Source organism: Ischnura elegans, chromosome 13 (genome assembly GCF_921293095.1).
Source record: "Ischnura elegans chromosome 13, ioIscEleg1.1, whole genome shotgun sequence".
Lineage (NCBI taxonomy): Eukaryota > Metazoa > Arthropoda > Insecta > Odonata > Coenagrionidae > Ischnura > Ischnura elegans.
This window is the reverse complement of record NC_060258.1, coordinates 8,941,087-8,961,090: the sequence shown is the minus strand read 5'-3', so window position 1 is coordinate 8,961,090 and position 20,004 is coordinate 8,941,087. Positions and strand designations below refer to the sequence as shown.

General features: G+C 38.2%; 1 protein-coding gene across 3 annotated transcripts in view; it reads right to left on the bottom strand.

The window, feature by feature from the left end:
• Positions 1–20,004, bottom strand: part of LOC124170217 (armadillo segment polarity protein) — a 99,077-nt gene that overhangs the window by 37,758 nt on the left and 41,315 nt on the right. The window contains exons 6-10 of one of the 3 annotated variants that reach the window (XM_046548916.1): positions 18,259–18,261; positions 9,503–9,657; positions 6,318–6,619; positions 4,598–4,746; positions 421–627 (exon numbers count right to left, since the gene is read on the bottom strand). In XM_046548916.1, the coding sequence (XP_046404872.1) occupies positions 421–627; positions 4,598–4,746; positions 6,318–6,619; positions 9,503–9,657; positions 18,259–18,261 (816 nt within the window). Of the gene's footprint in view, positions 1–420; positions 628–4,597; positions 4,747–6,317; positions 6,620–9,502; positions 9,659–17,230; positions 17,236–18,258; positions 18,262–20,004 lie in introns of all 3 variants that reach the window. The other 2 variants (XM_046548915.1, XM_046548917.1) reach the window with 2 other exon arrangements.

The following is a 20,004-nucleotide window of genomic DNA, read 5'->3' as shown; positions in this document are numbered from 1 at the left end:
TTTCTGAATCACACAGTCCCTCGCGTCGTCGCTTTTCGCACCACTTCCGATATCAAAGCTCGTTGTCATAGGACCGCATCATGAATATATAGAGCGTGTTTGCTTATCTGTGTCGCTCCCACGATTGTCAAACGTTGCACTGCAATCGCTCCATACAGGAATATGTTATTATTGGTTGATATGGGGTTTTAGTGACGTAAAAAGCGACCGGACGAGTGATTAAAAATAGCGATTGGAATCCTCATCCTGATTGTGAAAAGAATTGTGCGTGACGATCATTTGCGAGTGATCACTCTAATGATCGCGACAGTGATCACTCGGAAATGACAGATAAAATGATCACGTGAATCAAGCTTAAGGATTTAACATCCATACGATTCGACAACAATCCTTGAGAAAATAATAATATTGGGTACTCACAGCGGGCTCGGTGATCTCCTCGCGGTCACCTGCGTTCAGCACGGTGCGCACGAGGGCATCCACGCCGCCAACTTGGCACACGGCCACCTTGTTCCTTTGGTTGTTGCACGTCAGGTTTGAGAGGATGCCAGCGGCACAGGTCACCACATTCACGTCTCCAGAGGAGAGCAACTGGACCAGCGACTGCAGCAATCCCTCCAGACCATCCTGCAACACACAAACAAATCCTCGACACTCATTCTCAAGACGAGCGAAAACACAGGAACAAGATAAGACGAGCTGCACGGCTTGTGGCAATGCCAAATGAGATGGGTGAAAATTGGTTATACACGATGTCCAGCATTGGGGTTGCAAGGAATTGCTTTTGGTGGGGGTCCAAAACCAGGATGGAAAATAGCTGGGATTTGTAAAACCAAATAATTTGTGCATTATGAATACACTAATGGTGGGTAATGAATCGCAATCAATGCCTTTTGTTTTATTTGATGAAGGAAACTACCCTCTTGGGCAATGCTAAGTAACTGTGGGGATCCATAACCACACGCCATTGGTAATAATAATAATAATAATAATAATTTTTATTGTTCTGTTGGTCCAAGGAATAGAACATAGAACATGGTCAAGAGAATATTACAGATAAAAGGAGATACCAAACACACAAAAAAACGACACAGATCAATTATACATTATCACACATATATTCGTCTAGATAGTAATAGGCTTTGGATAAAAGCAGCCTTCTCAATTCGCGCTTGAAGGTTGCAATGTTGGACTGAGTTTTTACATGCGGTGGTAATTTATTAAAAATAAGGGAAGCTGAGTGATGAGTTCCCTTTCTAGATAAGGCACAGGGTTGCCTTCTCAGGTGAACATCATTTCTGCGCCGAGTGAAATAATCATGAATGGTAGAGCTCGGACAGAACAAATCAGGATACATTTTGACAAATAGTGCACAATAAAAAATAAACAGACATGGTAGTGTCATTATCTTGAATTTAAGAAACAGTGGCTTTCCTGGAGATCTGATGGAAACAGCAGCAATTGCCTTCAAAGATCTCTTTTGCATGGAGAAGGCCCTTGTGGCAGCACTGGTGTTGCCCCAAAATATCACACCATAAGACAGGTAGGAGTGGATTTTAGCAAAGTAAACTAGCTTTAAGATCTCCACAGAGGTGGTGGGGGCAAGTTTACGAATCATGAAGATACCAGATGAAATTTTTTTGTTGAGATTATCAACGTGGAATTGCCAGTCAAGATTTTCATTTAGAGTTAAACCCAAGAATTTAGTACAGTTAGATTGCTTGATTGAATTATTACTGATAGTTCGGAGTAAAGGGCTTGAAGTCGGGGGAGAAATTTTGTTATGGAAGTGGAGAAAAGATGTTTTGAGGTCATTTAATTGTAAGCTGTTATTATGGCACCATTGACCTATAGTTGAAACAGTAATTTGAGCAGCATTCGTTACTCCTAACAGCGTATCGCTAAGGTTCAGTGTAGAAGTGTCATCAGCATATAGGGTCACCTTGCACATAGGTAGGTGATATTTGAGATCATTGATGAAGATGACAAATAAAAGAGGGCCCAGGATTGATCCTTGAGGGACCCCACAGTTCGATTTGAGAGGGTTGGATCGAAGTGTGTTAGCACCAGCAGCAAAAGTTGTATTTAATTGAACCATTTGCATTCTATTGGATAAGTAAGATTGTATCCAGGCTAGAGCATTGCCATTTATTCCAATGTGGTTGAGTTTAGAGAACAGGATATTATGATTTAGGGTATCAAAAGCTTTCGATAGGTCGAAGAAGATCCCAAGTATTTCTTTCTGATTGGAAAGACCCCAAGTGATATCATTAATGAGTTGGAAAGCTGCAGATATTGTAGATCTTCCCTTGATGAAGCCATGTTGGGAAGAATTCAGCAAGTTAAAATGGGATAAATAATTCATTATGCGATTGTAGAAGAGTTTCTCAAAAATTTTTGAGAAAGCTGAGAGTAGTGCAATAGGTCGATAGTTATTGGCTTCAGTGGTGGATCCCTTTTTATGGATTGGAATGATGACAGCAGTTTTCAGGTAGGTAGGAAAATGACCATTGCAGATAGACAAATTAAAAATGTCGGACAGGGGAGCAGAAATAATCCTAGCAACTAATTTAATGATAGGTATAGGGACTCCATCATATCCTACTGACCAGGAATTAGAAAGAGAGTGGATGATGTTGGCAACCTCATTAGGGGTAGATGGGGAGAGAAAAATTGACGAGGGTGTTTTATCCCAACTAAGAGAAGGTAGATCTGTGTTATTAGCAGTTTGACAGAATTGGCTATTAAAACAATTTGCAATTGCAATAGGGTTCAAAACAGGTAGGTCATTAAATTTGATAAAAGTTGGTCTCTGTTCAAAGTTATTTTTAGTTTGTTGGTTAATAATCCTCCATGCAGCTTTGGAGGGGTTATTTGAAGAAGCAATGACATGGCTATGACGATTTTTCTTAAATTCCCTAATACTGCATTTGTATTTATGTAGAAGAGCTTTGTATTGATTGAGGAGGGATGGATCAGAAAACTTTGACAGTCTATGCAGTTCTTTAACCCTGGCATTCATATTTAGGAGCTCAGGAGGGAATTTAATATTTTTGCTTTTATAGTTAAACTTCCTGGTTCTTAAAGGAAATGAATGATTAAAAAGCAACAGAAAATCATTCAGGAAGGAGTTAAACCTAGCATCAACATCGAGTGGATTGCCATGGCCTTGTTCACTCCATGTTGTATTAGCCACATTATAAATAAATTCCTCACAGCTTTCCCTGTGGTAAAATCGTTTAGTTACATACATAGGATCAATGAGTATAGCATCAGATATGTTTAAAATGTAACATGCTCAGATATTGTTCTCTTCAAATAATGTCTAAGATTAAAAGACCTCTGAGCATCATTGCATGCCACCAATGCGGATGGGAATTTGTTATTTTCATTCTGTCTTCTAGATCCCCGATTGACATGACTTTTCTCTTCTAGGAATTTACAAAAGAATAAAAGAGGAACAGGAGAGGGTTAGACATGAACAAGATCTCAAAATACTGGATTTCTCTAAATATCCCCATGTTTTTAAAGGCTAGATAATAAAAAAAAAACAATCTTTAGTGAAAAGCAAATCTCAAAAGCTTAAATGATCAATATTTTTGTGCTTTAGATGAGCAACTAAATAAAATGTGTTATCATGATAACAAAAATAGTGTCTCACGTGTAAATTGTTTTTATAATACGTTCTTGGTCATTAAATCCATCGGTAAATAATTACCAGCATATGCATAGCCTTAATTTGAGCATGACGAATGAATAATTTTTAAATCTTTCTTTAGGTAAATGGTTGAAACATTTCAAAAAATATTTTTTCTTAGTACCACACTTCACAATCCTTGGAACTCAATTTCCAATCATTAGTATCTAAAGCAAAAATCTGGAATAATAGCCAGTATGCACGGCATGCCTCTAAAAATATGCACCAAAGGAGCTTCCACTGAACTTTCAGCCATGGGTGCCCTGTGTTCACAAAATGCTAATTGGAACACGATTAATTGGGGAGTGGATGTTGGGGAGTGGAGGTCAATGGGGAACTTGCATGGGTCGTCGATTGCTCTTAAAACTATTTTGAATAAGTAAATTAAAGTAATATATTAGCTCGCAAAAAATACCTTTTGTTTCTCCATTCAACATCAAAAGAAATAAAAAAATTGCATTTAAAATCGAGAAAATTTCTCTGAGCCGAACACTGCACGAAGACAGCCGAGCGTTGCCGAGGCCAGGCGTGATGTCATAAGTGCCTAAACAACCGTAGGGAGCTGGGAAATACGCTTAGCGCATGCTGTAAAATTTTTTAAATTTAATTTTGAGGGAGTATTTAGCCGCTCATCGTCAATTTATTTTGTTCTGTTATTCTAGGGCAAGTTTTCCTATTGCTATTGTGCCACGATTATTATTTGGGATATTAATAATGCGACATCGGGATGATGAAGTAAGTAATTTTCTGTCCGCCTGTGAAATTAACAAAATTCATGCAAGTTCCTCATTGGTGAGTGGATGTGCTGCTAGTCTCAGCAAAGATGAAGAGATAATTTCACGAATGCAAGTAAACGCACTCAGAGAAAGTATCAGATCGCTTCTTTCTATGGAAACTAACCACTTTGGTTCCGGCATCGGAGAGGTTCCTGAGCGTCCACAGGCAGTTCTGCACGAGGCGCTGCGAGGGATCTCCAAGATGCATGGCCAACGCCTGCATTCCGCCTGCTTCCACTATGGCGGGCTTGTTGCTCGAGCACACAGACAACACTGAAAAAGGTCAAGAGAACAAATCATTCATTCAAAATCCACAGGGCACCCGAATAAGACATAAAATGCACCGCCCAAAATGAATTTAAAAAAAAAACACTAAAAATTAAGGAATAATAAAAATGAATTTCACTATCCAGGTTCACACAAACTAAAGTGAGTCCTCGTTTAACATCAATTACCGTTCCTGAAAAATGTGACGATTAATGAAATGACGTTAATCGAAACATAATATCCCATAAGAAACAATGTAAAAAGTGAATATGCTCCTAGACCTCACAATTCCTATGCAAAAAAATTTTAGCGTATCATATCTGGGGCATTTTTTATGATGGGAATGCCAAGCTATGGCATAAATACGAGTTCCTGTCATCATCGACGACAATAGCAGCACTGACGTAAATCCTTCTCCATTTTAGTACCTTCCATCATTTGCTTTTCGGCTTCGCTACGGTGGTCGTCAGGGCGAGCGTCGACTGGGCATCATCATTGCTGAAACATCGTTGCAGTTACAGGAACTAAAACTATTGTGAACACGGCGAAAAAAGTGACGACAAAAACTCTGAGTTCTACACGGAAAAATTCCTTGAAATCACTTTTTAGGTTCCTGAAAACCATTATGTCAAGTAAAACCTTGCGCACCTACCTAAGAATTCATTTTGCAGAAATTTTTGCTAAAACCGTAATCGCAATTAACAATAAACACACTGTTTTACACTTCGTTTAGACTGACTGCATTACCACCCACAAAACGAACATCCTGCAACGCTCGCCGCTTCGCGTTTTTTTCTCGCGCGAAATTTAAAAGCCTTGACGTTATCGCGAAGCGAATGTGCGATAAACGAATGACGGTCTCATAATTTTCGTGACGTTATCGCAAAATGACGTTTCACGGGGTGACGTAGAACAAGGACTCGCTGTATCCATTTTCTACTGATGAATTCTTCTCGGGTTCTCAGCCATATTAATTCTGTCGTATAAGCCAACGTTTCGAGAGAACACTCGTCTCCCATCCTCAAGGCCGTGTTACTATATGGAAGTCCAATTTGCAATTTGAGTGTGAAATTGGACTTTTTACTATTGGTTTACACGGGGAAAATCATTGCGCTGGTTTGCATTGAAAAGATTTGTTGAAATTGCGAGAATCCGAGCTTGCAATTAGAGTGGGGGCTATTTTTCCATCTCACAACAGTGCATTCTCTTGTGCCTTCTAGCAATTCAACGCTTAACCAGATGCAATTTTGACTGCGCCTTCGTACATGCGTAAGATTGCACTACGATAAGAGCGAGTAAAACGGTCTAAGTTACACTAGTACAGCATTTGCAGCACAAAATATAATTAATCAATCAGGTCATAAAATGAGGAACGTTCTTCCAGCACAATGATATTTGAAAAGTGTCAGATGTTCGCTTTTTGGATCAAGCAGTTGCATGCTCAGATATTTTTCTCTACACATCACTTTTTAAGAGACGAAAAATATAAGCATCATTGCATGCAACCAATGGGCAGTAATACTAGCGAGACAGTATGAAACTCATACAGAGTTCTATGGGCCAAAAAGCCAACTCACCCTTCAGCACCCTTGAAGTTGTCCACAACAGCTTCTCATAGTCGTACGAGCGCAGGATGCGCACCAACTCGACAGGGCCTTGCGACGCAAGGATTATCAGCTTGCTCTCCTGGTTGCCGTAGGCAAGGATCTGCAGGCAGTCAGTCACAATCGCCAAGAACTTGACATTGTTTCTCTGGAGGAGGGCAACCATCTTCTGAAGCCCACCAGCGAGTCGAACTGCCATCTTGGAGCCCTCCTGGTGAAGCAGCAGGTTGTGAAGGGTCGTGATGGCGTAGAAGAGCACAGACTCCACAGGGGAGCTGAAGGGAAAGAGAGGGATGGGGAAAATAAGATTAGACAAAAGTTTAAACCCCTTGTGCTGTAATGACGAGTCTAGCTTGTCGTGAACTTTCGATGCTAAACCTTGCAATGATGAGCATATCTCGTTATTGCGTGGTTTGGCATCGAAACACCCCGATTTCTCTGAGCTGCATCAAACCCAACCCATCCCCAAGAAACCACTAAACTTTCAACAATCGGGAATCCAGGGACTCAAATAAGACACGATTTTAAAGGCAATTGCAAAAGAGCCAATAATCAGGTCATCAAGTTAACTTGACTTAAATTATTTTTAAGCTTTTTCCTTTCAGAATGATGGGCCACACATCAGGTTTACAAAAACTGGATTTCTGTTAGTGGACTGAATTTAATATAAGTTGCTGGACCGTATGTTTGGATTCTACTTAACTTCTGAGAATAATCTGTCCGGAGAACTTGATAGAAAGAATGAGATTTACGAATTAATTAGCCAGGCACTAAGGGCCTTATTCTTAGTCGACCCTGTAGGGTCAACCGACCCTGGATACGTCATCAGCCCCTACATTTACCGATCTCGCCCTACATATGCCACATCAAGCCCTACATATGGCCATTTTTGGAATGAAACGGGCCCTACTTGATGTAGGGTACCCGAACCAGCCCTACACCCTACAAAAACATGGCGGCCAAATATCGTCTGCTGATCACTTCGATTAAAGAATCTACGTTACAATGGATATTAAGGGAGACGACCTCACACAAGCCATTTTAAAATGTACAGTAACACAGCACAGAAAACTTATTACTATCTTGTACAGACCGCTTTTGAAGTATTTTAAAGACAATTAGGTTCTACTTTTGGCTCAATATGAGAGTATTTGTAGCGATAATTAAGGTACCGACACGACCTGGCGGACGACACGTATTGTTTATTTACCTTGAGCCGTTACCCTAACAATACACCCGAAAATTATTGGATGTCTTTTCAGTTTCATCGTTAGTTCCCATTATGCAACCAATGTGGAAAACTGGCGCTGTGCTATCATCTACGTCATTTCAGAGAAGTTGACGACGGAATCACCCCCCACCACTTATGTATGGTCGACTGAGAAGCGAATTTAGGGGCCTTTTGTTATGTAGGGACGGATATGTAGGGTCGACTAAGAATACGGCCCTAAGAAAGGGAGACAGTTGCTCCCAGACACAAACGTACCTCTCCAGCACTTAATCGCAAAATGTACAGTAACTAGGGATGCCGCTATAAGGGTGACTACTTTCATAATTTAGCCATACTTCTGGAGTTTCTCCCTTGTCACAATCTAATCTCCATGACTATGCAGACCTACATGAGTCCTAAATTAAGATTCTCTGCTTATCGGGCACAGGAATCACATAGCCATGCCGGAGTCAGTATTAGAAACATTGAATTGCTTCAGCCCAGCTCAAAACATGAGGAATGTTCTTAGAGCAAGGACGATAGTTGATAAGGGACAGCCATTTGCTTCTTCGGATCGCCACAGTTGCATGCTCAGACATTTTTCTCTACACATCAAGTTTAAGAGACGAAAAATATAAGCATCATTGCATGCAACCAATGGGCAGTGAAAATAGAAAGATGGCATGTGACTCTTGCAAACTAAAGACGATAACAAATGAGGAAAAACATTACCACGGCTGTTACAACATTATTTAATTCAATTTCCCCGACTTTTATAGTTATCAAGTTGAATTGATGATGAAATACAACTACCTCCCACAAACAACCTCCTATGAAAGACATCTAGTGGACATTGCCGCATGAATGACTTCCATACTATTCTAAATTTGACGCATAGCTTTGAATTCGACAATGACCGCTAGATATCTTCTCCTTTGGAGGTAGCTCATAAATAGTCATATGCAATTGTTATCCTACTCCATCATGTAATCATACATAATAATTTATGCCTGATGATATTTCATCGAAGCCCGGGTTGCTTTATGTAAAAAAGTAGAGGTATAAGTAAAAGTTAACTATCCAAGAAATCTTAATCCTTTCGAGACGGCGGAGTTTTCGTTTTAGCATGACTGCTTCACTTCGCCCCAAGAGACTCTTCTTTCTCGTGGTACGGAGCATTTTTGGAGGGCATTCGTTAAGAAGGGTCTCACTGAACCTTCTTCGACCCCACCATGCAGGGACTTCGCATTATCTCGGCCTCCGAGAGTAGTTGTGCTCCCTCCTTTCTGGATTTACGACCATACCTGCGGCATTGGTTTGCGGTCAACCTTTGGATTGCTAATATGTATTTAGCAAATGGATAATTGTTGCTTGCACATAAATTACAGACTTTGAATTGAATTCCTCATTTTTATCTGAGCATTGTCAAATTTTAAAATAAGTTCTAAGGCCATTATTAACGCATTTAACGCAGCAACAATTTCCATGTTGACGTTTATACATAACTCGAGATATAAGTTAATATTTGTCGTAGAATTTTGTTTAAAAATTGTAAACGCTGCTCAAAAGACAAATAATTCAATTCTTAGTGTATATTTCTTGAGAAATGAACAAATATTTATTTCGAAAATTGACTGTATAAACAATTGAATGACCACTGTCCCGTACCGCTGAGAGGGGTTCTAAAAGACGAAGGGTCCGGGTACCTGCTCCCTGATTCCGAGGGTTAATCCTAAACCCCGAAGCGTTGGGTCCCGAGACAAAGACGTTGTAAACCCACGACCGTCCTAAAGGGGGGAGAACTAGAAAACGTATATATATGGCTTTCGATCTCCTGGCCGGGAAGATCTCACACGTATATATACATCCGTGGTCTCCCGGGTCAGGAAACGTCCAAACGTATATCCGTGTACAGTAGGGAAAAGGTTAAAATTGCTATTGCACTCACCTGAGCAGCTTGACGAGTGCCGGTATGCCTCCGCTCTTGAATATGGCCAGCAGTCCCTGTCGGTGGTGGGACAAGTTGTGCAGGGTCCCGACGGCACCCTTGGTCGTCTCGAGGTCGTTGCTGTTTGAAATGGCCCTCACCAAAGCGGCCACCATCTGCAGACGCACGATCCAGACACAAGGATTACAAAGGGCCACAAATTCTCCTTCATTCACTCAAAGTGCAAGATCCCCACCCCAAGCACAAACGTAGACCTCTTTCAGACAATCAGACCTGACGACATTCATAAATCACATCACTTTTCGGGGCTGCCCACGGACTTCTTGCGTCCTGGGGTAGAGCTTGCGTGAGAGGCTCCCCTCACCCGAAGAGAAATAGCATTTGAACTTTTAACTAATCCAAATTATCGTCCTCTCAACTCGGTGGCCCGAGGCAGTCTTCCCAAATTACTGTATTTATTTACTAAATTAGAGAATTTCACAAATAACATACCGGGTGTATCTAAATGAACATCTGAGTTTTCACGCTTTATAATATTTATTACACTAAACTTAAAGCCATAAATTATGCATCAAATAAAAGAGCAACTCAAACAGTTTTGTTTGTTGGCAATAATGTGCATGTTCACTCACGTTTTCTGCTGCCATCTGTTAGAAAACGCTAGTAGCCAAGATGGCGACTCATGAAGTCAGATTTTCGTGTTTTACAGTTTGCAAAGATGGAATCTGTAGTTATTGTGCAACGTGCGTTCCATAATAGGTTCGGTTGTGATTCTCCAGGTTATAATAAAATCCATGCCTCCACTGCTAGCTGACCATTCAGAATCAATGCAGCATGACTGAAGCAGCTGCTGCAACAATTACTAGAGAGACGTTTAGGAGGAGCTCGCATTTCGTCTTGATGTGTGCCATAAGACGAATAGAGCTCACATTGAACACTTGTACGCTATCGTAGAAAACTGTTTGAGTAGCTCTTCCCTTTGATGTATGATTAATAACTGCAAGTTAAGTGCAATAAACTTTAGAATATGTTAAAACCCCGATATTCATTTAGAAACACCCGGTATATCTGTCAACGATAATTACTACCTCTAATGTATTAATCAGATAGGTCAATGAAATGTTGATGTGCCAATGAGTTTTCCTTTCTATACTGTCGGTATGCACTTCAGTCTCATTAATTTTTACTGAGCTAATAATATTGCTAACTCATCCCATTGATTTTTATTGAACACTGTTAATGATATTTTTTTCTTGTGGATATATGTATTACTCTTTGTACTTCAGGGATAATGTCTGTTTCACATTTTAAATTTTATTTATCGGGTTCGGGCACATTCAACAAAATTATTAGTTGTTATCCTCACTGACAACCTTGACTGGTCATCACATATTGACAATATAATGAATAAACTATCCACTGGCATATATCCTCACCTAACTTATGGCATCATCGTTTGGGGTAATGCTAGCTGCTGCCACAAATTCTTCTCTATGCACAAACGTGCAGTGAAAGCCATGGCCAGAGTTTCTATGCGATCACCTGGCTTACCTCTTTATAATGATCTGAAAATTCTAACATTCCCATTGCTGTACATTCTCAACTGTGCCTCTTTTTGTTAAGAATAACCCTGAATACTTTCCAAAAAATAGTTCTCTTCATAATCACGCAACCAGAACCACCAATGACGTTCACCTCAAAGACTACCCTAGCACTTTCTGCCGAAAAGGTCCCTTTTTCTCCCTATCAAAAATATACAACAAATTACCGTATGATATCAAATGTCTTCCACCTACACCATTCATTCATTAAATATTTCATTGAAGAAATATTTAATGGAAAGCAACTACTGTAGCCTGAAGGATTTTATGTTGGGCTCCGAGTAATCTTTGCCCATCAGACACAAAGATTGTAACTTTTCCTTTAAACTGTAAAAATTGCAAATATTATATCGCTTCATTTACTTGTAACTATCACTTTTTATTTTGACGACTTCCAATGTCACCGGAACATATGTGATCTCTACGAACAATAAAAATTATTATTATTATTATTTTCCTTTCATGCTTCTCCCCAATAATTCTGTCAGAAAATTAAAGAAAATGAACTCCCTCACAATAACTTGATGTTTATTTCTCCAAATCACCTCACCTAATATTTTTCCTCGCCAAGAACGTGTTGTCTAAAGTCTGGATTGTCTGAAAGAGGTCTCCCACGACGCGATTCGAATAGATGCATGCGTACATACATCAAATCTCATGCAATCAACACACATCAGTCACTCCATGCTGTGACATGCGCACAGATGCATCACGCAACGCAAGAATAGACTTGTGGAGAAGCTGTTGAGTAAAAACTATAGGCAAAAACCCAAAGGCAAGACAAAAAAATCCATTTGGAATGGAATCATGGCATTTCTACCACGTCATGTTCTATGCTGACTTTCTGGTTTCTGCTGCAACTTTGCGTTTTACGCAAAAGCTATTGCTTAAAGAGCAGGCAGGGTCTTCATGGAATAACAGAAAGCGATTAAGACTTAATTCACACATATCTTCTCTCCAGCAAATAATAATAACTAATAGTCAATCACTGCTCACTTGGCAAAAGTCTGAAATTTGGCAATGAAAAAACTGAAGCAAGCCCGGATGGTAAGTGCTGAAATAAATGTATAAAAGTGATGGATATGCTAACGTTTGATTAGAATAGACAAGCACATTCCATTCCCCCCGAAGCAGTCAAAACTGAGCATGCAAAAAGAAAGGAGACATTCTGAAAAAAAATTAAAAATGAGGAGATCCTTTAATAATTAAAACCATCACAAGTAATGAATAAATCATGACTTTTCACCATCTATCCCAGGTTTACGTCATCAAAAGATGGATTACCTTTCAAAAGGAACTCAAACATGACGGAAGGATACAAAAAATATTAACTATCAAATTTAATGATCAATAAATTACAGGAAAATTATCTACAATATCCCTCATTGAGAAATTCAATGTGAATTCAGCAGTGTTGGTAAGTAATAGAGTTGAAGTAATCATACCATTCGTAACAATTTTTTTTGCCGTAATTTGTACAAGTAACGATTCCTTTTTACGAAATGTAATTTTTACTGGTAATTTGCTCCTCATGGTGAAACAGAAATCATTACTTCCGTTTTATGTACTTGGTTGTAATCTACATTTACTTTACTCTCTCCCTAGCTTGGGTTCAGCAACATTTAAATTGTAGCACAAAATATGACACACTTTACGTTGGGTTTTCCAGCAAAATTTTACATTTGATGCATCACGCAATGTAAGAATAGACTTGTGGAGAAGCTGTTGAGTAAAAATTATAGGCAAAAACCCAAAGCCAAGACAAAAAAATCCATTAGGAATGGTATCCTGGCATTTCTACCACGTCAACATTTTACAAAATTCCATGTAATTCTTACAAGATTACTGCAATGGAGAAGAATTTTAAAACTCCCAAAATTACTTCACTAATTTTAAATAATATTACATTTGTGTCTTTAGAAGGACAACAAATAGATTAGTTATCACACACTGTATTTAAAATTTAAATTTATTCAATGCAAGCCAGGAAGCTGCTTCGACTTCATTCTTAGATGTTGACGTCACTTGGAATTCTATTCTTCGTGTTTTCGAATCTTAATAGATTCAAGAGTGCTAAACATTTCGACTCTGCTGTCTTGCCTGTGACGTTTTGATGTGGCTGTAAAAATTCTGCTAAGATACTGCCCTAAAATTACAAAAAATACATTCAAGGCCAGAACATTTGTGCGTTGAACTGGAAAAATTTTGAATGAAATAAATTTGAAATGAAAGAATTTGAAACTTCACATCGGAGTAAAATTTCATGAATAAGTCAAGCATAATTGCAGGGACTAAAAGATTCACGCACAATTACCGATTTTCTCGGTCGCCTGAAGCTGTAACTGTAATTTTACAGATTACCTTTTCAATTCATTTGTTTTTATTCGTAATTGATTACTTTTCTAATGAAGTAACTGCAATTGAGCCCAGTTACTTTTTCTCAATACTTTTACCAACACTGATATTCAGATTGAATATCTCCCACACCATAAGCTGGAGGGGCACAAAATGCACAGATATTCTTTCTATACACACACTATACGCAGAGAATAAAATCATCAGTGCAGTGGAATATTAAGACTGTAACCACAACCTTTTTTTCTTTGGCTACGCCTATAATTAGCACTGGAAGTAAAAGCAAGACAGCCATCGATTAACACAGAACGGGAACATTCACAATTTCATGCAATGCCATTCCTGCATGCGTTGGCATGATCAGCAGAGTTGTAGACATCAGTGAAGGCCTAGAAAGAGGGACTCCCTATCAACATAAAGATTGGATGAATGTTTCGATAACTTATTCAAGCAGTAAATAATGAGTGCATGAACAGGATTAAGTCTCCTGATTTGATACGATGCGCATTTACATGGTTCAATAATGAAAAAAAAGCATATTAAAGCATTTAAGGAAAAGAATTTAGCTGGAATGTAATTAGGAACGACTTATTTGCCATTAAAAATGCTGGTGAAAGCATTCGCAACCGTTCTGAAAATGAGAAGTTACTGATATAATTTCACAATCACTTATTTAAGCTAAATTGTAAATGAACATTATCCTGCTGACATTTTGGCACACGAAGTTTAAAATTTCTCATGATCATGCCATGAACAGACTTCAAATCAATGATTCGTGAGTTTTCTTCGTGGGATGGTGACACGATAGAGTCAAAAATAAACGTTGTAATATTCCACACAGTATTTATTGAAAACGCTCAATTATCATGACTTGATGAAGCTCCCCAAGACTTGATAATGACCAGGAAACATCAAAACCTGAAGTTTTTCCCATAATTCCTGTGTGGAAAACAACAATGTTTATTTTTGAATGTATCATGAACAGACTTGCTGCATTTCATAAGATATTATTGAATCTAAACTTGGCCTTCAGAGATGGAACACAACTCTGCCCTAGAAAATAATTGAGAGATTAATTGTATTCACCATCTATCATGAGGGAATATCCGATTAAAAATCCAGGGGTCCCAAGAGAGCACCAAGGATAAGGGTTGAGGAGATCAAAGGGAAAGAGAATGCATGTGATTAGTAACAATACATCAGACCACCCGAACACCCAAGCAACTCAACGACAACAAAACATAACTAGTTTCATGCCAATAGTTCCACCAATATAAAGAAATGTAAAAAACCTTATAATTCCAAGTAAATTTAACGTGACGGTGACTATCGACACACAAAAAAAATTCCCAAGTACTAAATTAACAACAATTATGCACACGAATCTTGGCTAATTTTTGTGCAACATGCTTTTCAATTTTTTTTGTTATTTGTACATTATAATGATTCATGGTGCCATTATTTCACAAACAATTCCAGTTTTCCCCAACTTTCTGAGGACTATGTGCATTAGCAATAATTTTGGAGTTTCTCACGTTCCTCAGGAAATTGAACAACCCAAGTCGGAGTCCAGGTTTGGGCGGGCATTTCAACGAAGATCCGAATTCAAAACATATAATTTACACCATGCAATACAAAAAAAATCTTTCTTAGAAGACTACTCATGTCTTCCACAGTGAATGATAAAGAGTCTGCCGCGTTTAGAAAAGTCAAGTCTGTTTCCATTCTCTGGGCTGATGTCAGGTCCGAGTGATAACGTGTTGCTTACACTTTGTGTGTCATCGCCCTTTAATCAGTGATGGCCACACGATAGAATCCATCACGATTCAGCTGGAGCAGAGTTCATGATAACTTGGAATTATGCACTTCCAAAAGTTTTCCCAGATTTTGCAGTCCAAATTACTTAAATGCCCCTGACTATACATACATCAATGGTAAAGCAAACTTCATTAATTATGAGTGCAGTAAAACCTCTATGTAGTGAACCTCTTTACATCATAAACCTCCATACATCATACCACCCCTACGGTCCCGTCTGATATACATGTAAATTTTAGGCAAACCTCTTTGTAGTGAACATCTTTATCTCGTAAAACCTCCACTTATCATACCAAGGAGACGGCCTAAATACCTCTGCAAATCGTACCAAGACAACTAGAGACCATTGATGTAGCCATGACGCAGACATGGAATGATATTTTCAGCAATAAATGTTTCCCTCTTATTTTTCTTATATACCTTTAATATGCTGTCATTTTCACGTTAATCATTAGTTGTGGCCATTTTGTTCAATATGAGAGCATACCTAACAGTAAATAAGACAAAAGGTATCCAACTATTCTAATCATTTTAAGTGACTGTTGAATTGAGAGAGATCACATCGTTTTCTCTCGAATCATGGTAAAAATCATGCGATAGCACTCGCTTTCTGTTACTATTACATAATAAATATATGTTCACTAATGCATGCATGCTTGTTTAAACATATAAATGTAATGGTTTAAAAGACAGCAGTGCCTTTCATTTGTGAATGATACGAAAAAATGGTGCCTATCACTGAAACCTCTCTATAGCGAACCTCCATACATCAAATTGCCCAAATTTTGGTCCCCTCCATTACAATGTAAAGAGGTTTTACTGTATTTAGAAAGTTAGCCAAGCAGTAAGAGAAGTAGCAGAAAATAAGTCAAGTCCTGCAGAGTGGGGAGAGTTCAATCAAATAAAACTGCTAGCATACTAACTGGTATACCTTGTACATTCTGCACTATGTCTCACAATAATTTGACATCAGGCCCAAAAAATGATACAATGCGTGGTATTCCCCGAAAAATATAATGTGCTCATGTTTTTTTTGACATATCTTTTTGTTTTGTTGCTTTGCCTTTTCGGCAGTTACACCATGAGCTTCAATGCCTGAAAGAAACTTCAGTGCAATTTGGTGTGTGATGGATAGTGATTGTGGATACATTTATAACTAATGACTAGAGGTCCATGAAATTCGCAAGACGCGATATCGCAAAATCGGTAAATAAAAACGAAATTTTGCGTTTAAAGGTTAACTAACAAAAAATCATATCTTATGAGTCATAATCTATTAAAGCCTAAGCCTTCATCGTTTAACGCTGCCGACGTTCATTTGCTCTGTCTCATTACGATTCCAAGGCTTCTTTAGTCTTGCGCTTAACGCATCCGTGTAATATCGCATTATAATAACACCGCCAAGATTTTCTATAACACCAAAATTACATGATTATAAAACGAATTTTAGCAAAAAATAAAACCACTTTCACGGACCTCTACTAATGATCTTGGAAATTATCATTGATGAGTGACAATTATGCCTGTCAATACAACACACTGCACAATATAACCCTTTTGCGACATGAATTGTAGGCTCCACAAAATTACCTCAGATTGCAACCTTATTTCTCACCATATTCTCATTTCCCTGAATGAACGCAGGTGAGGAAAGGAATTTCATTCGTGTAGCAAGAAATTCCCTCAACAATGCTTGAAAGCCTACACTAAGGAGATGTCGACTGCATCTTGTAACGTCCAAATCGAATAAATGGTGAAGACCAGTTGACAGAGAGTGACCACAAATGATATGATGTCTCCATGTTCCTGGGTTTCACCGCGTGGATTTTCTTTGTGACGACAGTTTGAATTGAAAAATTGAATCCCGACATCGACCTGAAGACGCCGGTTGGAATACCGGCGAAACTGTCGTCACAAAGAAAATCCACGCGGTGAAACCCAGGAACATGGAGACATCATCTAGACAACGCCGCGGAAAACTACGTATCAACAAATTATATGCTATCACAGCTACCTGACATCAACCCGAAACAGACTCAGTTTTTGAAATGTCTACAGCCATGTCATAGACCCTGTGAAAAAACCCATGATGCTTTATGTAAGGAAAATGCAGGAGAACACCATGAACAGATTGACAATATAATACTATTGACAGGATTTTCACTTGTTAGTTAATAATAAGTCGTATATACACACATGTAGTTGCTACATAACATTGCAGGCACTAAAATAGAGAAAACTAAACACACAACTAAATGTCACAGGAGTTTCACTGAGTTGGAATTGAAGGCCTTACGTCTCAATTATGCTGTTGTTGTGATTTTCCAAACGATTAATTTAAAAATTCAGGAATTCACCAAAATCTATGGAATTTTCTCATTCATCTCATCTGGTTATAAATAATGGTGCAGATACACTCCTTCCAATAACAAAAACACCACAAAGTTATTAATGAAACTTTGACCAAAATATTGATATAATTCCAAAGTAAAACCTCTCATCCCAAGAGCAATTCGAAGTTTTGACGACAGTTTTCAAAAGAATATTTCAATACATTTTCAAGCGGGATATTTAAATAACTTCTTTCAAACAGATTCCATCACAAGAGAGAGAAATCCTTCCTGTCTCAATAAGGTGAAGTTCAACTCAGTTTTCAACCCCGGTGACATTTTAAGTCAACTTAAAATGTTTTCTCCAATTTTTTTAGTGCCAACAATATAGTCTAAGAGAGAAAACATAACAGGCAAACACACACGACACTTAAAAGAAAGATTTTATTCACCATCTGCCGTTAAGTCCCATTAAGTTCAAAATTTTTGCGTGCAAAGAGAATTGTTCAATGGTTAGTACATACAAAAGAAGAAATGGATCAATTAAAATAGTCGCGACCAATACACTACAATAACCAAACAAATGGATTAATGACAAGTGAAATGAATGAAATATGACCCACACATGACCCTTACATGAAAATATTTTTACCATCTTTTGTAAACTGTGGAAAAATCAGTACAGATTGAGTATAATGGGCCAATTTAATATTGGAATGCGTCTTGCATTTATAAAATGTATTCCTCCTCCGCTTGCCTGCCAAGGCATTTTATTCTTCTGGCACCAATTAAGAAAAATAATTATTGAATGAAGAGAATACTTCAATTTTTCCAGGCTGAGGCAAACATTAACTCTGAACACTTTGTGATAAAAACAAGTCACTATTTCTCCGATTAGCTCATAAATAAAATTAATCTTGAGTTCCGAGTTCCCAACATGATCTCTTTGCTGTTGCACAGTAATTTTATTTTTACTTTGGCATTTGCCTCACAATAACTGAAGTATATTAGACATGTTTTACTATCAAATAAACAGCACACATTGTAATGTTAACATTAGCTTTTGAATATCAAAGTTTACATTTAAAAAATCTTTCAAACCTGATATTGAAATGGCAAAATACAAAATTTTATTATAGAGCAAAATAAAATTTTACAAGGAAAAAGGGAAAAATTTTACTTTACCCATCTCCAAAAAAATATTTTTGGGGTTCTGCAATATTCCTGAAATCATATTCCCTGACCTTTCCGCGAGAAAAATCTTCACTTACCCTCTACTGTTTTTCATCCTCTTACAAATTATTGCATGGCATTATTTCTGGGTCAGCCATCACAGATGACATCGCCTACGATTCAAGTTCACCAAGGAAATAAACTGAGTTTTTCTAACACCTTGTTCAAGGTAGCTTCGGCATTAAATTTTCTGGGAGAGAAACACGACGAAACTGAGCACAAAGCAGAGGAATTTTCTTTTAATGTTTCTATAAACGTTAAACGATGAAGTATAAACTATGCTATACAAGGCAATTAAATGGTTTTACATGGAATTAACTCACATAAAAGGGCCAATTTACTTTATCTTTCCCAGTAAAAGATGCAAGTCCTGATCCCACAAATAGCATAAGGTATTATCATGACGTGAATTTTCCCTCTCCCGCCATGGACTTTCCCTGACTTATCCCTAATCCATTTCAAATTCCCTGAGTTATCCCTTGATTCCATTTCCCTGACCTATGATAACCCTGCCATGTTAGTTAGAATAAACACACTGAAACATTAATTGGTAATACATGTATTGTACCCATTTTGCTCACGAACATGTCCCCCCGGGGCACGTGACAGTCAAGAGAGGAAACTAAGATTGGTCTGATTTTGGTAGTGGTGTTCACTGGCTGGAAGAACCCAGTACAGTGGAACCTCGATCTATCGTTTTTCAGGGAGATGTATGAAAAAAACGATGAATGCGGGAAAACGATCAATGCGGGAATGTTTGGCTAGGTTGTCTATGACCCAGGAACTCTGGATTTTGGCAAGTAATTATGATATTCATTAAGGGATTCAAACGAGATTTTAGCTGATTAGCAGAATATTAGTACTTTATCGAAACACTTGGGTCATATTGTTGATTCAAGGAATATCTCTTTCAAATATCCTAAAGGAACACGCCACCTTGCTAAAAAATGTTTGCACTCCACTCGGAATATTCACTGCTATTATGGATTTCTGTCTGATGTAAAAATTCTTACCCATCAAATGCCATTTCAAGTACACGTATTTACGAGAGCAATGTGCATAATATGCCTAAAACAACCGCTTTTGCCCATGCAGTGATTGGTTGTGAGATGGATCAAATTATACGACGGGACCGTGATCTTCAAACAATCAATGCAGGAAAACA